At 40.6% G+C, this 17,449-nt stretch overlaps 2 protein-coding genes across 24 annotated transcripts in view; one reads left to right on the forward strand and one right to left on the reverse strand.

Annotated features, from left to right (window-relative positions):
- Positions 1-943: 943 nt before the first annotated feature.
- On the reverse strand, positions 944-10,293 carry LOC115572334 (cullin-3). The gene is made up of 16 exons (XM_030402290.1): positions 9,990-10,293; positions 6,923-7,120; positions 6,334-6,447; positions 4,773-4,933; positions 4,356-4,470; positions 4,037-4,265; positions 3,772-3,917; positions 3,488-3,664; positions 3,225-3,395; positions 2,973-3,080; positions 2,632-2,756; positions 2,433-2,529; positions 2,208-2,342; positions 1,881-2,067; positions 1,567-1,712; positions 944-1,289 (listed from the first exon to the last, which is right to left on the reverse strand). The coding sequence occupies exons 1-16, from the start codon at positions 10,047-10,049 to the stop codon at positions 1,158-1,160; spliced, it is 2,301 nt and encodes a 766-aa protein (XP_030258150.1). The 5' UTR covers positions 10,050-10,293; the 3' UTR covers positions 944-1,157.
- The window catches only part of LOC115572335 (muscleblind-like protein 1), a 56,545-nt gene continuing 49,384 nt past the window's right edge, over positions 10,289-17,449 (forward strand). For 21 of the 23 annotated variants that reach the window (XM_030402294.1, XM_030402291.1, XM_030402302.1 and 18 more), the window contains exons 1-2: positions 10,289-10,415; positions 10,586-10,695. The gene's annotated coding sequence lies outside the window, so the exon portion shown is untranslated. Of the gene's footprint in view, positions 10,416-10,585; positions 10,696-10,875; positions 11,013-17,449 lie in introns of those variants that run through there. The other 2 variants (XM_030402293.1, XM_030402295.1) reach the window with 2 other exon arrangements.

Below are 17,449 nucleotides of genomic sequence, written 5' to 3' on the forward strand. Positions count from 1 at the left end.
ATTTAATAACAGATGTCTTTAACTTTTACTCAAGTACTATTTGACTTTTTTAATCTTTACTTTCGCTCAAGTACAGCTCACTTGTACTTTTTACAACACTGTTTTCAGGACAGGGCATATCTCAGCGTCACCTGACTTATCTGTGACGTCAACACTTGTCAGCTGGACTGGCTACACTGAAAATGTCATGAACTGTTGATCTGAAGTCAACTCATCAATTTGGATTGAATACTCATTAGCAGTTACCGAATGCATTTAAAAATGTGCTCGCTGTCTAGATGAGAAACTGGGTTTTACTGGGATGTGATTTAGATTTTTCATTAGATGCTCACACATGGTAAAGTGCATGAGTGTTTGCACAGTGGTCTGCTGTGCTGACATCTTAGCTGCGCCGTTAATACTGCTCCACTTTCTGCTGACACCTCTGAAGCCGCGGTGGTAACGGAGAATGAAAAGTCCAGTCTAATGGGTATACTGTGAGAAATCATCAGCTCCTGTTCAAATGCCAAAGAGCCTATTTGGCCTCAAGATATTAAACTTCCGGTCCATTGGGAGACAAAATTCACAGTCAAGCTTCTGGACTCAGCACCTGGGTAGAAACGATGTTTCCGGACTGACGTACATTTAAAAGAATCACAGTGAAGTCGGAGTCAAACGTAGAAGATGAGCAAAGCATTTCTGTGAAAAACTACAGAGCATCAATACTCATTATTTTTATTTGTTTTGTAACAATCCACATTTGCTGTTTTTAATAATTTTATCATTTTTTATACAGTATTGAAACAAAAAATAATGTGGTGCATTCACATTTTTCCCAAGGGATTCTTTGCAAGTTTGATCTCTACAAGGGTAAAACAGTGAAAAGCTTGAAGCTGGATCCATCCATGTTAAAACTCACAGGGAATAGGAAGACTGGGCCCGATTTTAAAATCATCTACAACTCTTGATGGATTTTTTTTTTTTCTGCGCCAACATTTCATTCCCCATTTAGGTGTGTTTACTGTGTTTTTTTTTTTTTGCGAGGGACGATGAATCAGGTTCCCAGCATTTGTCTTTAAAAGAAACTTCCAGTCCATGCGTAACAACAGTCCAAAGAAAACAAACAAATCCCATCCTCCCTGTCCAGTCTCTTCCTCCTCTCGTCCACGGTCCATCCTCTACGCAACGTAGGTGTACACTTTACGATCCTCTGGCGTCCTCGCCAAGTATTCTCTTTCTATTAGTCCTTCTATACGCTTTTTGATTACCACAGGGCTGGGAAGGAAACGTGCCCGGAGCTGCTGAGTCACCTGAAAACACAAAAACACACAAAACATTTGAACATTTAAGACAGACATTTAAATTGTGTTTCTGTGCAGAACTAGGAGTTGTGAATAAAATGCATTTATGTTTCAGGAACAAGAAGTGGAGGCGCAGAACATTTGTAGACCGAAAAACTGTTTTTTAACCCCAAAAAACCCTAGAACTACAATCAAGAATCAGATTTGAATATAAAGTCGATTCTGAATCTCAACAGATGAGGAGACTGACAGAGATTCACACCCCTAACCATGTAGGTTTCCTTACCTCTGCTACCAGGACATTGTGCTGCATCTTCTTCCTTGACTTCATGATTCGAACAATGGCTGCCTCAATCTCATGCTTCCTGTCATCATCCACTTTCTGCCGCGTCTCTTTCCTCTCAGGATCTGATTCGCCTTGTTTAGCAGCAACTAGGAAAACAGAACACGGGGACGAGATGAGGTCAGAGTAGTATTGTTTTATACTTGGATAAAGGAGAATCTAATTTAATTAAACCAAACCAAAATACATTGTGTTACAGACACCAACGGCCCAGAAGTGAGATTTAGTTCTCTGTGTTGTACACAAACTGTGCTCACCTGTCTGTATTTTGACTCTGTGCAGTTTGGAAGTAAACTGATCATTGACGGTAAACACATGGCCGCTCTCAATCTCCTTGGACTTTGGCTCCTTGGTGAGGACTCTCTGTGTTGGCTTCCCGCAGGCCAAAGACTGCAGCGCTCGCACTAACTCCCTTTCAGGAATATCGGTCTCCTGCTGGATCTCCTATTGAAAGGGACAAAAGGGATAAGGTTGTATGAATGGAGGAGCCTCAGGGATACACGCAAACCGTTCAGTGAAGCAAAAATAATCTGTATAAAAAGGGATTAAGATATCCAGATAAAGGAGCTTCAGTTTGTCCCCACCTCGAAAGTGCACTTTTCTCTGTTATTGAAGAGCATGAGGATGGTCATCTGAAAGGTGGAGACCTGCAGTATGTGCTTACGGGTGTTAGAGCCTGTCACCTGCGCACCTCCCACGCCAACTTCTGAACCATCCTCCTGCAGATCGAGGAGAAGGGAAGGTGAATATAATAAATAAGAAATACCAAAAGGGAGCCTTTGTTTTTTTAAATGTCATTTAGCACCTACCTTTTTAATAGTTCCGTAGAAAGTTGCGTTTAGGTCTGCCCCGCCCATGTGGTGCTGCAGTGTGAGCTGTCTACCACTGTGCTTAGCGAGGTAAAACCTGTCAATAAAAGCCACAGACAAGTTCTTTTAGAGGCCACACAGAACGACATTGAGCATCCATAAATGTGTATTAAAACATGAGTGAATTTAAGAGCATTACCTTCTAAAGACCTCAAAGGCGTGCCTGGGCGCAGGGGGGATGGTGCATTTAGGTGTCGCTGACTGTGTAGGCCAGTAGCCAGTAGTGAGGACTCTTACTGTGAGGTCCACACCACTTAGAGATGCCTTAAAGAGAGCATCAAAGTATTATTTTAGAAATTAACATTTTGACAGAAACACAGCAGATAGCAACAACCGATACAAGATCACTGGGGGGGGGGAAACTGAATAAAAACTCCATAAAAACACGGATCATGAGGTGTGCTTTGATCTAGCGTCATGTCCAAGCTTTGCCTTGTTTAGAACAAATACTGTGTGTGACAGGGCGTCTGACTGCCTTACCGACGTGGTTTGTATGTGCTGCCTGAACTCATCCATTGTAGTGTTTGAGATGCTCATGTCTCTGAACATCCCTTCCAGTTTTGAGGTAAACTGACAGCCACATTCCGTCTGCGGGGAAGAAAAACACAACAGTTGAAACTGCTGAAAGAGACTTAGACAAGGTGGAAGAGAAACGAAAAGAAGAAATGACGAGAAAACAGCTTCAAGGGATATGCATACACATCTGTATCCAAACCTCCCTCACTCTTTTACCTTGAGCTTTGAGATCATGTTCTTCTCTGAATCGTCTGAGACGCTCTTGTTGCTGAGAAGTCTGCGGCCCAGATGCTGCTTGTAGTACCTTTCAAACACATCCTTCTCCTGCATGAACCTGAACAACACCATGGCCTTGTCAAGGATCGACTCCACTTCCTGTTCTGTCAACTGGAGAGCCAGGGAGAAAAAGAATGATGCAATGTACATGACACAAAGTTTCCTGCAGAGTAGAAATATATTGATGCACTGAAACACCTTACCCCTTTGACACCCTTCTTGAGCTTGTCATCAATAAAGAGTGATAGGTATTCTGGTGAGCGGGAGTTGAGGTTAAGGAAATACTCAAAGTCTCCTGCTATGGTTTGTTTAAAGAGTCTGTCGTTGTTGAAGGACTCGAGGAGGAAACGATCAAATCTTGTTTTAAGGTCTAGCAGGCCCTGTTGAGGAAATTAAAAAGAGGTGATATGATCTACGATGACACATTTGTCTATTATTTACAATTAAAGCTCTCCAAGTGTCTAAGTGTTGAGGAAATAAAGCATACCTGGATATAATCGACAGGGTTCTTCCCCTCTCCCTCCTCTGACACCAGAGCTTTGCCTTGCTCCCTCAAGTAAGAACTCATGCACTCGCACATCGTTTTCAGGCCATTTGGCACACGACTAAAGAGCTTGTACATGCATGCCAGGTCTGAGTGGGAGGGATGGTGGGAAAGGGAATGAGAAACAAACGGTTAGGGAGAAACGTTTTATTTGAGGATTATAATTATAATTAAATGAAAAGGGAAAGATGGAAAGCAGAGTTTTTACCTTCTGTCTTGCCGTTCTTGAGCATATGGACGAGACCAGAGTTCTCCATCTCCACAATGGTCTTCATGTGTTTAGAAATTAACTCTCTTTCCACCACTTTGACAATGGGCTCCTCCGTAGTCTTGTCCAGGCAGTGCATGACTCGCTCGATCTCTTCATTGATTCTGGCCTCTACCTTCTTAATGTAGACACTGGCACTGTTTTCTGCTAGGAACTTTTGGCTCTCCATCTGAAAGAGTGAATATTGTATGTTGTCTTATGAAAAAGATTTCCAGTGGTGACAAAAAATAGAGACACCGTGATCCTAGCAGAGACCTACCTGGAAGAATTCTGCAGACATATCTAAGAAAGGGCCCTCGAAGTCCTCCTCATACACAGACCTGCCGTCCAGGCCGAGAATCATCAGCATCTGGCAGGCGTTTCTGATCGCCCCCCTTAAAAAGGAATGATACAACAAAAAATCAATAAAAATAAGGCTACCATGTTTACAATCATTTAAATGATCAGTAAAATACCTTAGTTTTTATTTTCAGAAAATAAAACACTCATATAACAAGACCAACAAACAGTTAATACCTGATTCTGGGTAAAGTTGAAACAAACTGCACAATACAAGTCTTAGACAGATAACATGTTACCCAATTTTCTTATTCAACCAAATTATGGGGCATCCTAAAGCAGGCCCACAGTTACAATATTTCTTTAAATGAAGCAGTGAAGTAGTACTCCTACATACCTGTCAACAACCTCTCCTTTCCTCTCCCGAGCAATCATGTCCAGTAACGTCTGTCGTAGGTGGTCTCGAATGCAACCATAGCGCACCACCTGGTCCCTGAATATGATGAGGCCGAGGTTGTACACATTCTCAACGTTGTTTTGTTGAACATAGACCCGGTCCTGGGAGACCAGAGAAAATAGGGTGAGGCCAGAATCAATGATATATTTTTATATTAATGTAGGAAAGTTAAGAAATTGAAGGTAAAACAGGTAAAACTAATACATAGTTTGTGAGAAAGATTTCATTCTGCTTCCTTATTGTGATTCAGCGTGCTCTAAAGTACTTTTTTATAACGACTAGATATGCCAGCAAACCTTTTATTATACACTAGACAGTGACAGGTTGTAAAGCTTTTATAGGTTCATGAGAGCATCAGAATATATGAGTGGTAGGTGTCTGAATCAGTCCCAGACACAAGCCCCATCCAAAATACATAAATATTTAAGAGGGATGTAGATGATAAAATATTTATGATGCCACTCAGTAACTTGATTTTTACAACCAACCATAATTAGGTCAGAATGACAAATATTAGCTAGTGCCAGATTACGGCAGGTTGTATTTACAAAACACTAGACTTACAGGATATGACTTGGGAGCATAGTGTGATGTATATATTATTTACTTTGTACCGTGTTATTACTTTTTAGCTTATAAGTTTTTTGCTTTCTGGTGCCTCTCTTGTTTTACTAAATTACAGTAAACAACTTTGCATTTATCAGATTACCAAATACAGAATGTATAAAAACAGGAGCTAAAACTCTTTTTTTTAAAAAAAGCAAATAGACGCCTTTTCCAGACAACATTAAAATGAATGACACGTACATAAAAATTTACAATCACGCTACTTCTCCTAGAGAAATAAATGATGTCTCCTGGGCCTACAAGAGATGCAGTAACTTATTAGCGTTAGAAAAGCAAAGTCACACTTGCTGCATCTGTATTTCTCTCCTCTAGAGGTCAGCAGGCAAGTAAAGTCAAAAGAAGGCAGCTCTCATTGCACAGAAGTGGTGAGTCTGCCGTAGTTAAACGACAGAAAGCCAACCGTCCGGGGTAAGGCCAGGACAGGAAAAAAGAGAGTGGAGAACAAAAGCACCCCAGGAGAGCTGTGTAGTCTCTGTACCAACTGCGCCATTGTTTAGCCCACACTTGTGTCTATCTAATGGGCTCCCTCACACACAACCACACAAAGAGTTTGGACTCGCTCCTGGCTAAAGTAAATCAACTAGTCCTGCCAGTTTCCCAACAACACAAATAAATACAGCAACAGTGGCTCATTGTTAGGCCCACAAATAAAACATCACCTTACAATCAAATTCCAGAAAAGGATGTAGGGGAAGGTTGGCCAGAGCTGGAAACAAAAGGCCATTTCTTCAAAAGCACAAAATTATTCATGACAGGGAACAAGCACCATAATCCACTTGCAGAGGCACCAGAACCCACAGGAGAAACAGAAACAAGTAAACAGCCACCAACCGACCCCAGAACGATTTAATTATACAGATTAATATATACCTACCATGTACATGAGGATGTCTCTGATCATAACCATGGCAGTTTGATGATCATTCCAGGCTTGATTCAGTGTTTGCAGAAAGTTATTATTTAGGGAGTTTAGGACATCTTCCCGTACCTGAAATAGAAATAGAAAATAAAGGTCACATAAATGTTATCTCTGGTGTGACTGATAAACATCAGGTCATGAGGAAGGACATGAAAAGATTAAGAGCAGGGAGGAGAGGTGGGGAACTTGAGCTGGTTTATTTTGTTAACAATGTAAGCAAATGGTATGAAATTTTCACGGTACAATAACCATCTTGAAAAATCTCATGGTATTACACATTTATTTCTATCAGTTACAATGACTTTTAAAAGGATGAAACATATTTATTTTTTTGGTTGAACAAAGGCTTTATAATTCCACAAAATATTATGTCTGGACAGACATAAGACTTAATTTAAACTTGAACTTTAAGTTTTTTAATACCACTAATACCATAGAATTCGATACCATCGATGAGCAAATTCACACAGTACGATGACCGTCAACAGCAATGACAGGACAACAACTCTTTTAAAAGATTTGCACTACAGAGATGTTTCTTTACTTTGTTGATGAGATGCTCAGTGACGACCTCCCTCAGGCCTGTGTAGAGCTTCTCCCCATGCTTGTGGAGCACCATGGTGTAGGCGTTCCTGTACAGCTCCTCAAAGCTTAAACCGCTGTTGTTCTTCCTCTGGATCTCCTGGATGGCATTCTTTAGGAGGTCCCAGATGTTGTTCACATACTTCTCATCCATTGTCATCTGGGCAGGAAAGAAAGATGAAAGTGTGTGTACTTGAATCATGTCCATACTTGTCCATACAAGGACTTTTTTTTTTGGAAACAAATCTTATTTCAACCTCGACTCTGACTTTAATTAAATTTGTTGCTCAAATCCATATTTTCAAGTACCGGTACACTACATTTCTAAAGTATATCTGAAATCTCTCTTGGTGCTTTCACAAAATAGTAACACAATGACATTTTTGACAGACAACCCTCAGTAATGTGGATATCATCATTTATGTCACTGAAATGCAGCTTTTACAATAGGAAAAGACAAGACTTGCCAGAGTGGCATATAGATATATATATTGTATCACAATAACAATATAATAATGATATCTTGCTCATCTCTAGTTTCACTCATTGCAAACTGAGCAAGTGCAGGGAAGACATGGCTTTTTGAGAGCACAGATGTTTGACTGACGACTTTTACAGCCGTCACTAGCAGCATGTGTAGCAGCAATGTAAACAAGCCACATTTCTGTGGCTAACAATTCTCTTTATGATACAATGCAGGCACTGCCTAGTGACCCTGGATTTTTCTGTCTGTGGTCAGATAACTTTGTAAACATTTCATCAGTAATCTAAATGCAGCAGCAGCTAGCTTTGCTGAACAATGAGCAATAATCAAATCAGCATTTTATAACTGTGTTGTCATATATCAACAGCAAAAGCGAGATCTGTCATTGATATGATCTGTCAATCATGTGGCAGAAATTGAGCCAAAGTAGTAGCAAGAAGAAAGTGGGATACACATGGTGTAGTTAAGGTTGTGATCCAAATCAATCACAACATGCTTTTGGTTTTGTGTCGTCAGACAATAAAAGAAGAGAAGTGGAGTGAGAAACAAGTGTACCGTCAGCATCAAGCATCAGCCAAGAAACATCACAGCATTTCTGGCAGTGCAGTGATAATTTGGCAATGAATATTCAACAGGAAACAAAACAATGTGCATTATAAATTTTGTGGAAGACTACCATCAACTTCAGCACACTGCAAGAAAAGATCTACAATTCCAAAGACAAGCAAGGACTGCCAGACTCCAGCAAACAAGTAACTAAACACCCGGGCAACAGATGACTGTCTTTTTCTTGGTCTGTGTCCCTAATAAAGGATTAAAAATGTAATTAAAGTCAGTAAACCAAGAGATTAAGAGCTTGGGTGTTTACATTTCTCTCAAACTGTACCTCCAGAGCTCAGAGGATGGAGAGAAGGTGGAGAAGAAGCCCAGAAGTGTGTCTAATCTCTCTAGAAACCTCTGATGTGTTCAACAGAAAATAAAATACTTGTAACCACAGTTAATCTTCCACTATATTAAATTTTAATTTGAGGGGCAAGAAGTAAGCAAGACATTTAAATTATCATCTTGATTATTGCAATTTTCTTGCAAATTGCAAAGCTACTACTAGAGGTCACTTTAATGATAATCTGTAGGCCTAGAACTAATGAGGAACAGGAGCTTCATCAGAACCTGACCTTAAGGGAAGACCTCTGTGTGTGTCTGCAGCTCACACAAATCTAATGGGAAGTACAGATGCACATATCTGTGGCAATACAAACTTTATTAAGCCGATCAGGTGTCAGCCTGGTGCAACTAATCCACATTAAATGCTGTTTATTTGTTTATTAAATTCATTGGCTCGCTCTGGGATGCCAACTCAGTTTTTGGCCTCATCTTACTTTACATTATCATGATGCTTATTAGTCCTATGCAGGTGGTATACTGATTCAAAATTTGTGAACAACATAGCACTCGACACAACCGGTATCAGGAGTGGAAACGTTGGATACATGATTGTAGAGAAAGCCAACTCTAGCATGACTGCTATCCTGAGCTTTCAGACCACAAGACGAGCATGACTCAATAGCCACACAATACAAAGATCTGTAACAGGATCAATTAATATTAACCCCCTAATTTATGTATCTTACTACACTGATTAATACCACCAGTAGGTTAGTCTGTGGACAAACTGGGTTGTCTTACACATACATGAAAGACCAACATTTAAACAAGGGTTAACTGTGTTCACTCACTCATCTGCTAACTGACTCATTCTGGCAGGCAGACACCCACTCATAAACCTGAATATCCAGAAGAGATAGCGTTTGCCTGTGTTTCTCACCAACAATCCCAACAAGAAATGGAGGGATGCTGCAGAGGCTAACTAACGTAGACAGAACTGCATATCCCACACATGACAGCTGTGCTCATAGCGACTATTAACTAAATATATGAGTCCAGTGCTCAAAGGATGTCATTGAAACCATTATGTGACAGTAATACCAGTAGCGGGTAGCCGGGTTGTCAACAACATTTAGTAACCTCACTCAAGTAACCTAAGGCTTGTTTACTGTAGTCTCACGTTAGCATTAAGTTGCGTTAGCCCCCGGGCTAACACTAAATGATAATGTGTTAATTGTCATGTACATCAGCCAAGAGAGCTTGCCGTGACCATAGCGAAATGATACTTGCTGACTGACTGCAACTTAGCTGGCGTCAAGTCAGCTAACATTACCAGGCCTGCTACTTTAGCTAGCTATTTGCTAGTATGTCACTGAGGAAGTTTCCTTACATATGCTAGCATTAACTTAGCTCGTGTCAGCCGACGGCAGCATATTCAATTCAAGAAGCTAGCTAAGGTTACATTACAAGAACTCTGAACGTAGCTAACGCGCTCCGGGTTATTTATCAAGCTAGTATCCATTTTCATTTCACAATGTACATGTTTTTCTCGTTTGACCAGCTAGCTTAGCAGGCAGTTGCTAGCATAAAAACCTTACATCCCCGGTACTCGAGTCTCATAGTTAGCGTCTCAGCGCTCACAGAGCCGGCAAAGACTTACAGGAAAGGCTCGTATCCTCATCTTGGTGTCCTTCTTGGTGCCGACTTTGAGGTTGGACATGATTAGTTAGAACGACTTTCGTTTCTAAGTTGACCTAAAGACTACATGAAAGGCAGCTGCTAGTTTGCTTTCTACGCCAGGAAAGCGGCAGGGAATAACTCAGTGACCTCCCCTTTGGGAATTAGGTCGGTCTGTATGTCTGTTATGTTGTTGTCACTGGCTCTCTTCTCAGTGGTTTTTGGCTAATGTTAGCTTGTGTGCAGTGATGGCGGACGCCTGTAGTACACTGCGCAACGCCGAAATCTCGCGAGAGTAAAGTCGCTGGACTGACAGGTGCATTCCACAGGTTGATGCCCGCTCTCATTCTCATCACAGCCGTTACATTAGCATCCCTTTTGATTTTAGCTAATATTTCGACGAAAAGCCGTAAGTATACACGAGCTTTTAGCGACAAAACAGCCCGTTCAGCTCATAAAGAATGAACACGAACGCACCAAGGGGCAGATAACAAGACTTTATTTGATGACAGACGCCATGCTTTTTTTAATTTTATTTTTATTTATTCATTTGTGTGTTCATCTTTGCTGTCTTTCCAGTCCACCGCTCGCTTTTAGCATCGGCCAACAGCTGGAAGATGGAGTATCTTCTCACCGTCATGACGACGCTCTCTGGATGAGAGGGAGAAATAAAACACAACATCAAATAGGTGAGTCCATTAAATACTGTGAAAAAGTGGAATAGAGGTATTAACTACACAATAAAGCCACAACACACTCCAAACTACCTGTCGCATGCAGACATTTTACCGCCTAAAGAGAGCATTGCTAGACTAATTAGGTCTTCTTCTTTGGTATAATTTGTCTACCTCTGCATTGTGCTGCCATGATGGGAACTGTTGCATTCTTTCGGAGATGTCTGGAGGCTCCAGCTCTCCTCCTCAGGCCCATGTTCTCCAGCTCCAGCTTTCTGATTTCCAGACGCATCGCGCTGATCACCTGGATGATCCTCTGTTCGCTGTCCATGGTGCTGACCACACACTCACACACACATTTTCACCCTGCCTGCACCCCCCCTATCCAAGGCGCCCAACCCCACCACACGACCCCATCTGACCCCGTAAACAGCCCCAACAGTTGGGGCCAAGGGAAGACATAGAGCAGCCAATCAAGAGAAGCAATCTAGTCTTTCATCAGAGCATTGATAGTCTGGTCACATGATGGGAAGAGTGTTATTTTCTTCTCAGTGATCGGATGCCTACCACTTTCCCTCCTCCTGTTAAATATTCATCTGCTCTGTCAACATAAAGCCACAATAGGTGCTTGGGAGAGGCGTAGCATTTGGTCTGACAGCCTGTGTCACGGTGATAGGGTGAGCTGCTTCTCCTTTAAACTCGCACTACTTCTCAATTTGGTTAGAAATGCATGACGATGGACATAGAGGAGATTCACATTTGTTTAAAATATGGTTCTTGTAAACGTAATATCTAACCCTTCTGCTTCTTCTGTCTTCCCCATATTTGTTTACTACGTGAGCTGAGTCAAAACAGACCTCTCAGTTTCCACACAGATAGCCGCATTACAAGGGCTAATGCAGACATCTTGGCACATATTTAATCAGCACACACACTATTAAACTCATACTCATGAATATGTATTTTATCTCTACTGTAAGAACACTTATACATCATATATATGGTATTTTGTGATAATGATATGAGTCAGTGAGTGGCGGTCGGTGCTGCTCTGCTGCTCTCTAGTGTCCTAGCATCATGTTTAAATAGGAACCTATCTCCAAGCAGAAAAACCTTCTTTTTCTTTTTTTTTACTGACCTCTTCTGGTTGCTATTGTCATATCTGTAGGAATGTGTGGCATGGATACTGATGCAGACTTTGCAGATATCGAAAAAAATATAAACAACGTAATAGAAAGAATAGTCGATGCTCTGAGGGGATATACAGACGAAGTTATTACTGTTGTGAATATGATGCTATCTATACAGACAAATCTGAAAGCATATTATTGCAAGGATGTCAGAGATTTGTGCTATATCTTCTTTGCAGGTGGATAGTATCACGCTCTAATTGTAGATTCATCATTCTGAATTCATTTATGAGGCTCAGTGGAACAAGGTTCTCTGTGCATCTTCAAGCAGTATATGCAGCTGAATCAGCTGCTTCTCAGTTGGATGAGAGCAGTCTTCCTGGAGCGCACTCATTTATTTGCTGTCTTTAATTGTGCAAACTGACGTCCATGTCTTCATCAGAGTCAAAATGAACAAAGACATATGCAGTATAGTCAGTCTAGAACATGTGAACAGTAGTCATTGGATAATCCGTCGAACGTGATTCCTGATGTATTGGATAATGGATCCGTAGATGGGAGTTGCAATAGTCAGTGTTCAAGTACCACATCTTATGCATTAACACCACATCAGACACTAGAGTACATTGATTAAGTGAAAAAGATAGAAGTACAGACAGTACAAGCACTAGAGCAATCATGACAAATTCATTTCTCAGTTTAGGCCAAGGGGCTCCACTGTGTTAAGAGTGTGAAGCTAATACGCCTCTCTGCAGAGCAATGAGTTGATAATGTCTCCACCTTTAGAATAGGGTGAGAATCTTTCTCTTCTTTCTCACTTGAATGATGCTGCAGAGTCGTGGTTAGCCTTTGCATAATGCAGAACAATGCTGCCCTACAAAACCAGAGCACAATAACAATTTTCATGTAAATTGAGACTTACTGACTTTGACTTATACTGAACTTTTAAACGTCTGTTTAATCCCATGACAGAGTTTCTAAATTCAATCTTGCTTCGTCTAAAAAGTATGTAAAAATTGCAGTTACTACAAAATCCAACCAAAAACCCAAGCAGACCGCTTTTTACTTTAGTTACTGCACACTGCCTTAGTTTTAATGAGTTTTGGCTACAGTTACTGCAGTCTGTGACAGCTGTCTGTAGAGACAGGAACTAGATTGTATCGTACGAGAACATATCACAGGGTTCGTACGGGTGCTTGAAATCCTTGAAAGTGCTTGAATTTCAATGTTGTGTTTTCAAGGTCTGAAAAGTGCTTGGATTTTGGTTTAAGTGCTTGAAAGTGCTTGACATTACATCTCTGTGTCTTGGCAACATTGGGATCAGACTGGATAGTTTTCTTATTACAAGGAGAAATAAAATTAGTGTGTGTGTGTGTATCATCACACATGCAGCCTGGTAGCAATAGAGAAGGATGGCTGAGGAGAAGGTAAATTTGATGCAATTTGGACTGATGACACGTTCAATATTAATAAACTTTGATGAATAAGCGAGAAGCTTATAAAAGTTTATGTCAAAAAAGAAAATTACAGGGTGATCTCAGGTCTCTCTTTGTCCCGGTGCAAGTGTACCTGAAGAACACCAAGTGGCTTCCCTTTTTTTGGATAAAACCTTGTGTTCTCCTTTAATTTCTAAAGCTTTTGCTGTCACAAAACATCATTTTAGATGTTTACAGCATAATACAGTGTACATAATTGTGATAAAAAGTAAAAAAAAATTTAAAGAATTTTACCCCAGCCATAAGGTGCTGGAAATATTGTAAATGACCCTTAAAAGTGCTTGAAAAGTGCTTGAATTTGACCTTGAAAAATGTGTACGAACCCTGATATCAGTCTAAAATCAGGTTTACATACATTTTACAATGACACTAAATATATTAAGCCATCTTAATGGTTAAAACCTCATAAAATGTAATTTGAGGATTGCTTGAATTCTCTTCAAACATACAAACATTGAAAGAATTAAATGCGGATATAGTATGATAAAACATTTTTTAATAGCAAAAGATGTTTTGCATGCGTTTTGCAGTTTTGTGTTCAGGTTTGCAAATCTTAATTTCTCTGTTAGTTTATCAGTATAAACCAGACCACAGGGGCATTCCTGCATGCAGTCAACATGAAATTATGAAGGATCTTATTGTATAAATATTAACCAGTACATGTATGTGTGAAGTACTCAGTGTCTAAAGAATTAGAACATTGTGCACAGCAGCTAAAGTGGAAAAACCCTGTAGATTGATTAGTCAGTCAGGAGACAGTGATAAAAGGTTGTGTCAAAATGAACCAATGTATTTATACTTGGTTACATCCTAACTCTACTTATAGAGTTACATACATATCAGATGAGAAAATGCTTTGCATTTCCTTATTTTCAGGTACAATGTGATCGGTGGTTTTGACACCGGAAGTGCTCAAGCCACAAGCCTGATGTGTTATCATATGTGTGAAGGGTGAGATCTATGTTGACCTATCACTTTGTAAGTTCAGCCTGTCAGTTGTAGTGCATGTAATTGAGCAGATTTTTATATCAAGTACACACTAGTTGATCCTATAGAGGCAGGATAAAAAACATCTATTTCTTTTATTTGGTGATGTGTGAAGTCCTTGTTTCGTTTGATGACGTTGCAAAAAGACAGCTGTGACACACATGAGCTTAAGTGTAGCATAATATCAAGCCGCCTGCTTGCCTGTGTGGTGTTTTGACTTGGCATTACATACTCTAAGTTCCACCCATTTCACAGTGTGGTATGTCAGCTGTTTGTCTGCTGATAACGACCCGCTCAGCGACTGAGAGATAAACTCCACATGCTGTGGTACAGACAGCTACCATGAGATTCTGACAGGCTACGTGACAGAAATATATTTTGACCGTGAAAATGGGGACTCCGCTGGGTGAAAGATGTCCTTGTGAAGTGATGTTAAATTAAAGGACTGGGAGGCACAGTGGCTTCCATTTCAACATCAATAACAAAAGCATTAGTAAAGAAATAAACATTTACTTTTGTTTATCACATATCATACCCAGAATCCCCAGCAGGTGGCGTGTGCTGTGGTGTGAGTCCAACAAAATTAGGCCTAATGTACTGAAGCTTCGCTCCATGTGCAAACACATGACATCCTCCAGCAGCAGGGTAAACCCAAAGGACAACAGTACAAAGTGGTGCATTTGAAAGCAGAGGTAATTGATTTTTTTTTTTGCAAGTGATTACAGAAGCAGAATTGAATACACTGCTTTTGATTTCAGCTCTTTTCATCGCTGCTACTTGCTTTGCAAACATGACACCAGAGGCTCAGGACAAACGCAGCTCCCTTCAGAATCCCGCACTCATCATTTTAGCCAAGTCGCTGTTGACCCGGCGCCAACACCACAAAACAGGACAAGTAATTTAATTTGCCACTGCTGCCGACCTTGAAGCAGGGAATGTAGGCTACCAGAATCCCAATAGGGAGGCTTGAAGAAAACGTCCTGGGAGCTGAGAGAGGGGTCACACTGTTGTGCCTGTAGCATCACGCAGTCTCCTCACCACGACAGGAATACTTTTGTCCTTCAGATTTGCATAAAGAGACTGGGGAGATGTATCTATTCTGATTTTTAGGCTATGACAGACAGTGTTGATTATTATCAGTTACTTATTTTTTACTGTAAATATAGTCAGAAGAACCTGTGAATAATATATAACCATATGATAATATTAATATCCTCATGATGCATTTCAAAGATCTTGATTTTGATGCTTGGGCTTTAAAGGTCAGTACTGTTCACTAATTCTGGCCCTCTTCATGGAATAAAATCTGAAAAATGACAGGTATGCAGTGGAGAAGAGTGCAGCTGTTGTCAGAGAGTTAAGGAAGTGTTTTACCACTGGAAAGCTTAAAACTGGGCTGGCTGGCCGGCTGTGCAGCAGAAAGACACAAATAATTTTAAAATTGGTGCTACATGACCAGAGAAAACAGAGAAAAGGGGCCTTGGTAGAAATGTCAGTTTGGCTGTGCTTGTTTGTCGTCCATTTTGAAACAGGAAACAATATGGCGGCTGGATGGTGACAAACAATATTGTTTTACAGCTAAACAGTCCACTAAAAGATGTTTTTGAAAACATAGATAATGAACAAGATTGTGGTTCATATTTCATCAGCACTGCCTTGTTTCTCAATTTTTTCAGCCTCAGTTTTCACAATACAGGAAATATACGTGCCTCTTCTAGTTCATAAACTTTTGCTATTGCAGCTAGACAGCACACTAAACATATGTTTCTGAAAACGTTTTAAGCCAGAAATAGGCAGTGTGGTAACAGAAGCTTGGTTTATAGTTTGTCACCTCTGCCAAAGTTTAGACATTTGATCAGACTTTAATGAGACGCCCCTCACTCAATCCAAAAGAGGGAGGAGGGCAGCTCCCTATGTTGATCCGATCCTACATACTGCAAAATTCTGGAAGTACAATCTGTACTTGATATAACAATCCCTAAAATCTGTTAGATGATGTCTTTTGTGTCATTTATTGCCCTGTACTACAAATGCTGTACTGATGCAAAGCCGGATGAAAATTGGCAAAGTTCCTGTTTAACGACATCGTGGCAACGTATAAAATGCCTGGGTGAGACATTCAGTTAAAGGCTAATACTGATCTAATCCCAGTCAAGATGTTCACTGACGTCATCTTTATATTTCACAAACAGGGATGAGATTGTGACTCAGGATATGTCACGCCGCAGTCAAGGAAAGTGTCAACTCCCCATAGGAGAGGCGCTAAATAAAACAAATAGCATAGGAGCGCAAGAGAAATTAGGTCACATCTGCTTTTATTATGTGATACATGCCAAGGATGTCTCATGGTACTTCTATCAGCCATGTTTACATATCTCTGGGAATATGTAACAAGATGACATATTTTGATTCATTGGCATCTCTGCTGATAAGATCACATACCTTAAAAAAAAATGAGTGTGTGTCAAAAAGCCTTGCAGCTAGATAGAAATGACACTGATGTTTCACAAGCCACTCAGTCATTGTGTGTCCAGCTTGTCATCATGACTTGTCACCACAATGACAAGGATGATATGACATTAAGGGGTTAGATAAATTGTCAAATCCCTTTGGTAAAACATGTGCTTTGCTACTTTCTATCATGTTAGCAATGTCAGACACATTTCTAATCCCATCTCTCATCACCCACAGGGAACAAACGTCCTCTTCCAGCCATGTGATGTCATGTGAGCTGATCGTAATTGCGGCCATAACTTGTTGCCCCATCGAGGTGACACCTTAAATCACCCTGGTGGAAATATCTTGGGTCAGAATTCAATATTGGTCGTTAAATCTAAATATAAGGCCCCGGAGACTAAGCTGTTTCACAGAGCGCTGCGGTGGCTGTCTGGCAAAAACACACAAGGGGTAATAAGGCTTGAAAGTGGAGCCACTGCCGCTTACAAGAAAGCTTCTGCCGTTGAGATTATTAGTGTAATATTTGTAAAATGGTGTAATAACTTTGAAGAAGCCAGTTGAAAGGACTTCCTGCTATGCGTCCTTGTCTTCCAGCATGCCAGCGTTTCAAATAGAGACCTGCAGGTTTTCCAGCCACTCGGCACCGTCTCTTAATGACATAGCTCATAGCCACAGTCCCATCCAACAGCCTTCATTATG

Source organism: Sparus aurata, chromosome 21, assembly GCF_900880675.1.
Source record: "Sparus aurata chromosome 21, fSpaAur1.1, whole genome shotgun sequence".
In the NCBI taxonomy this organism is placed as follows: domain Eukaryota; kingdom Metazoa; phylum Chordata; class Actinopteri; order Spariformes; family Sparidae; genus Sparus; species Sparus aurata.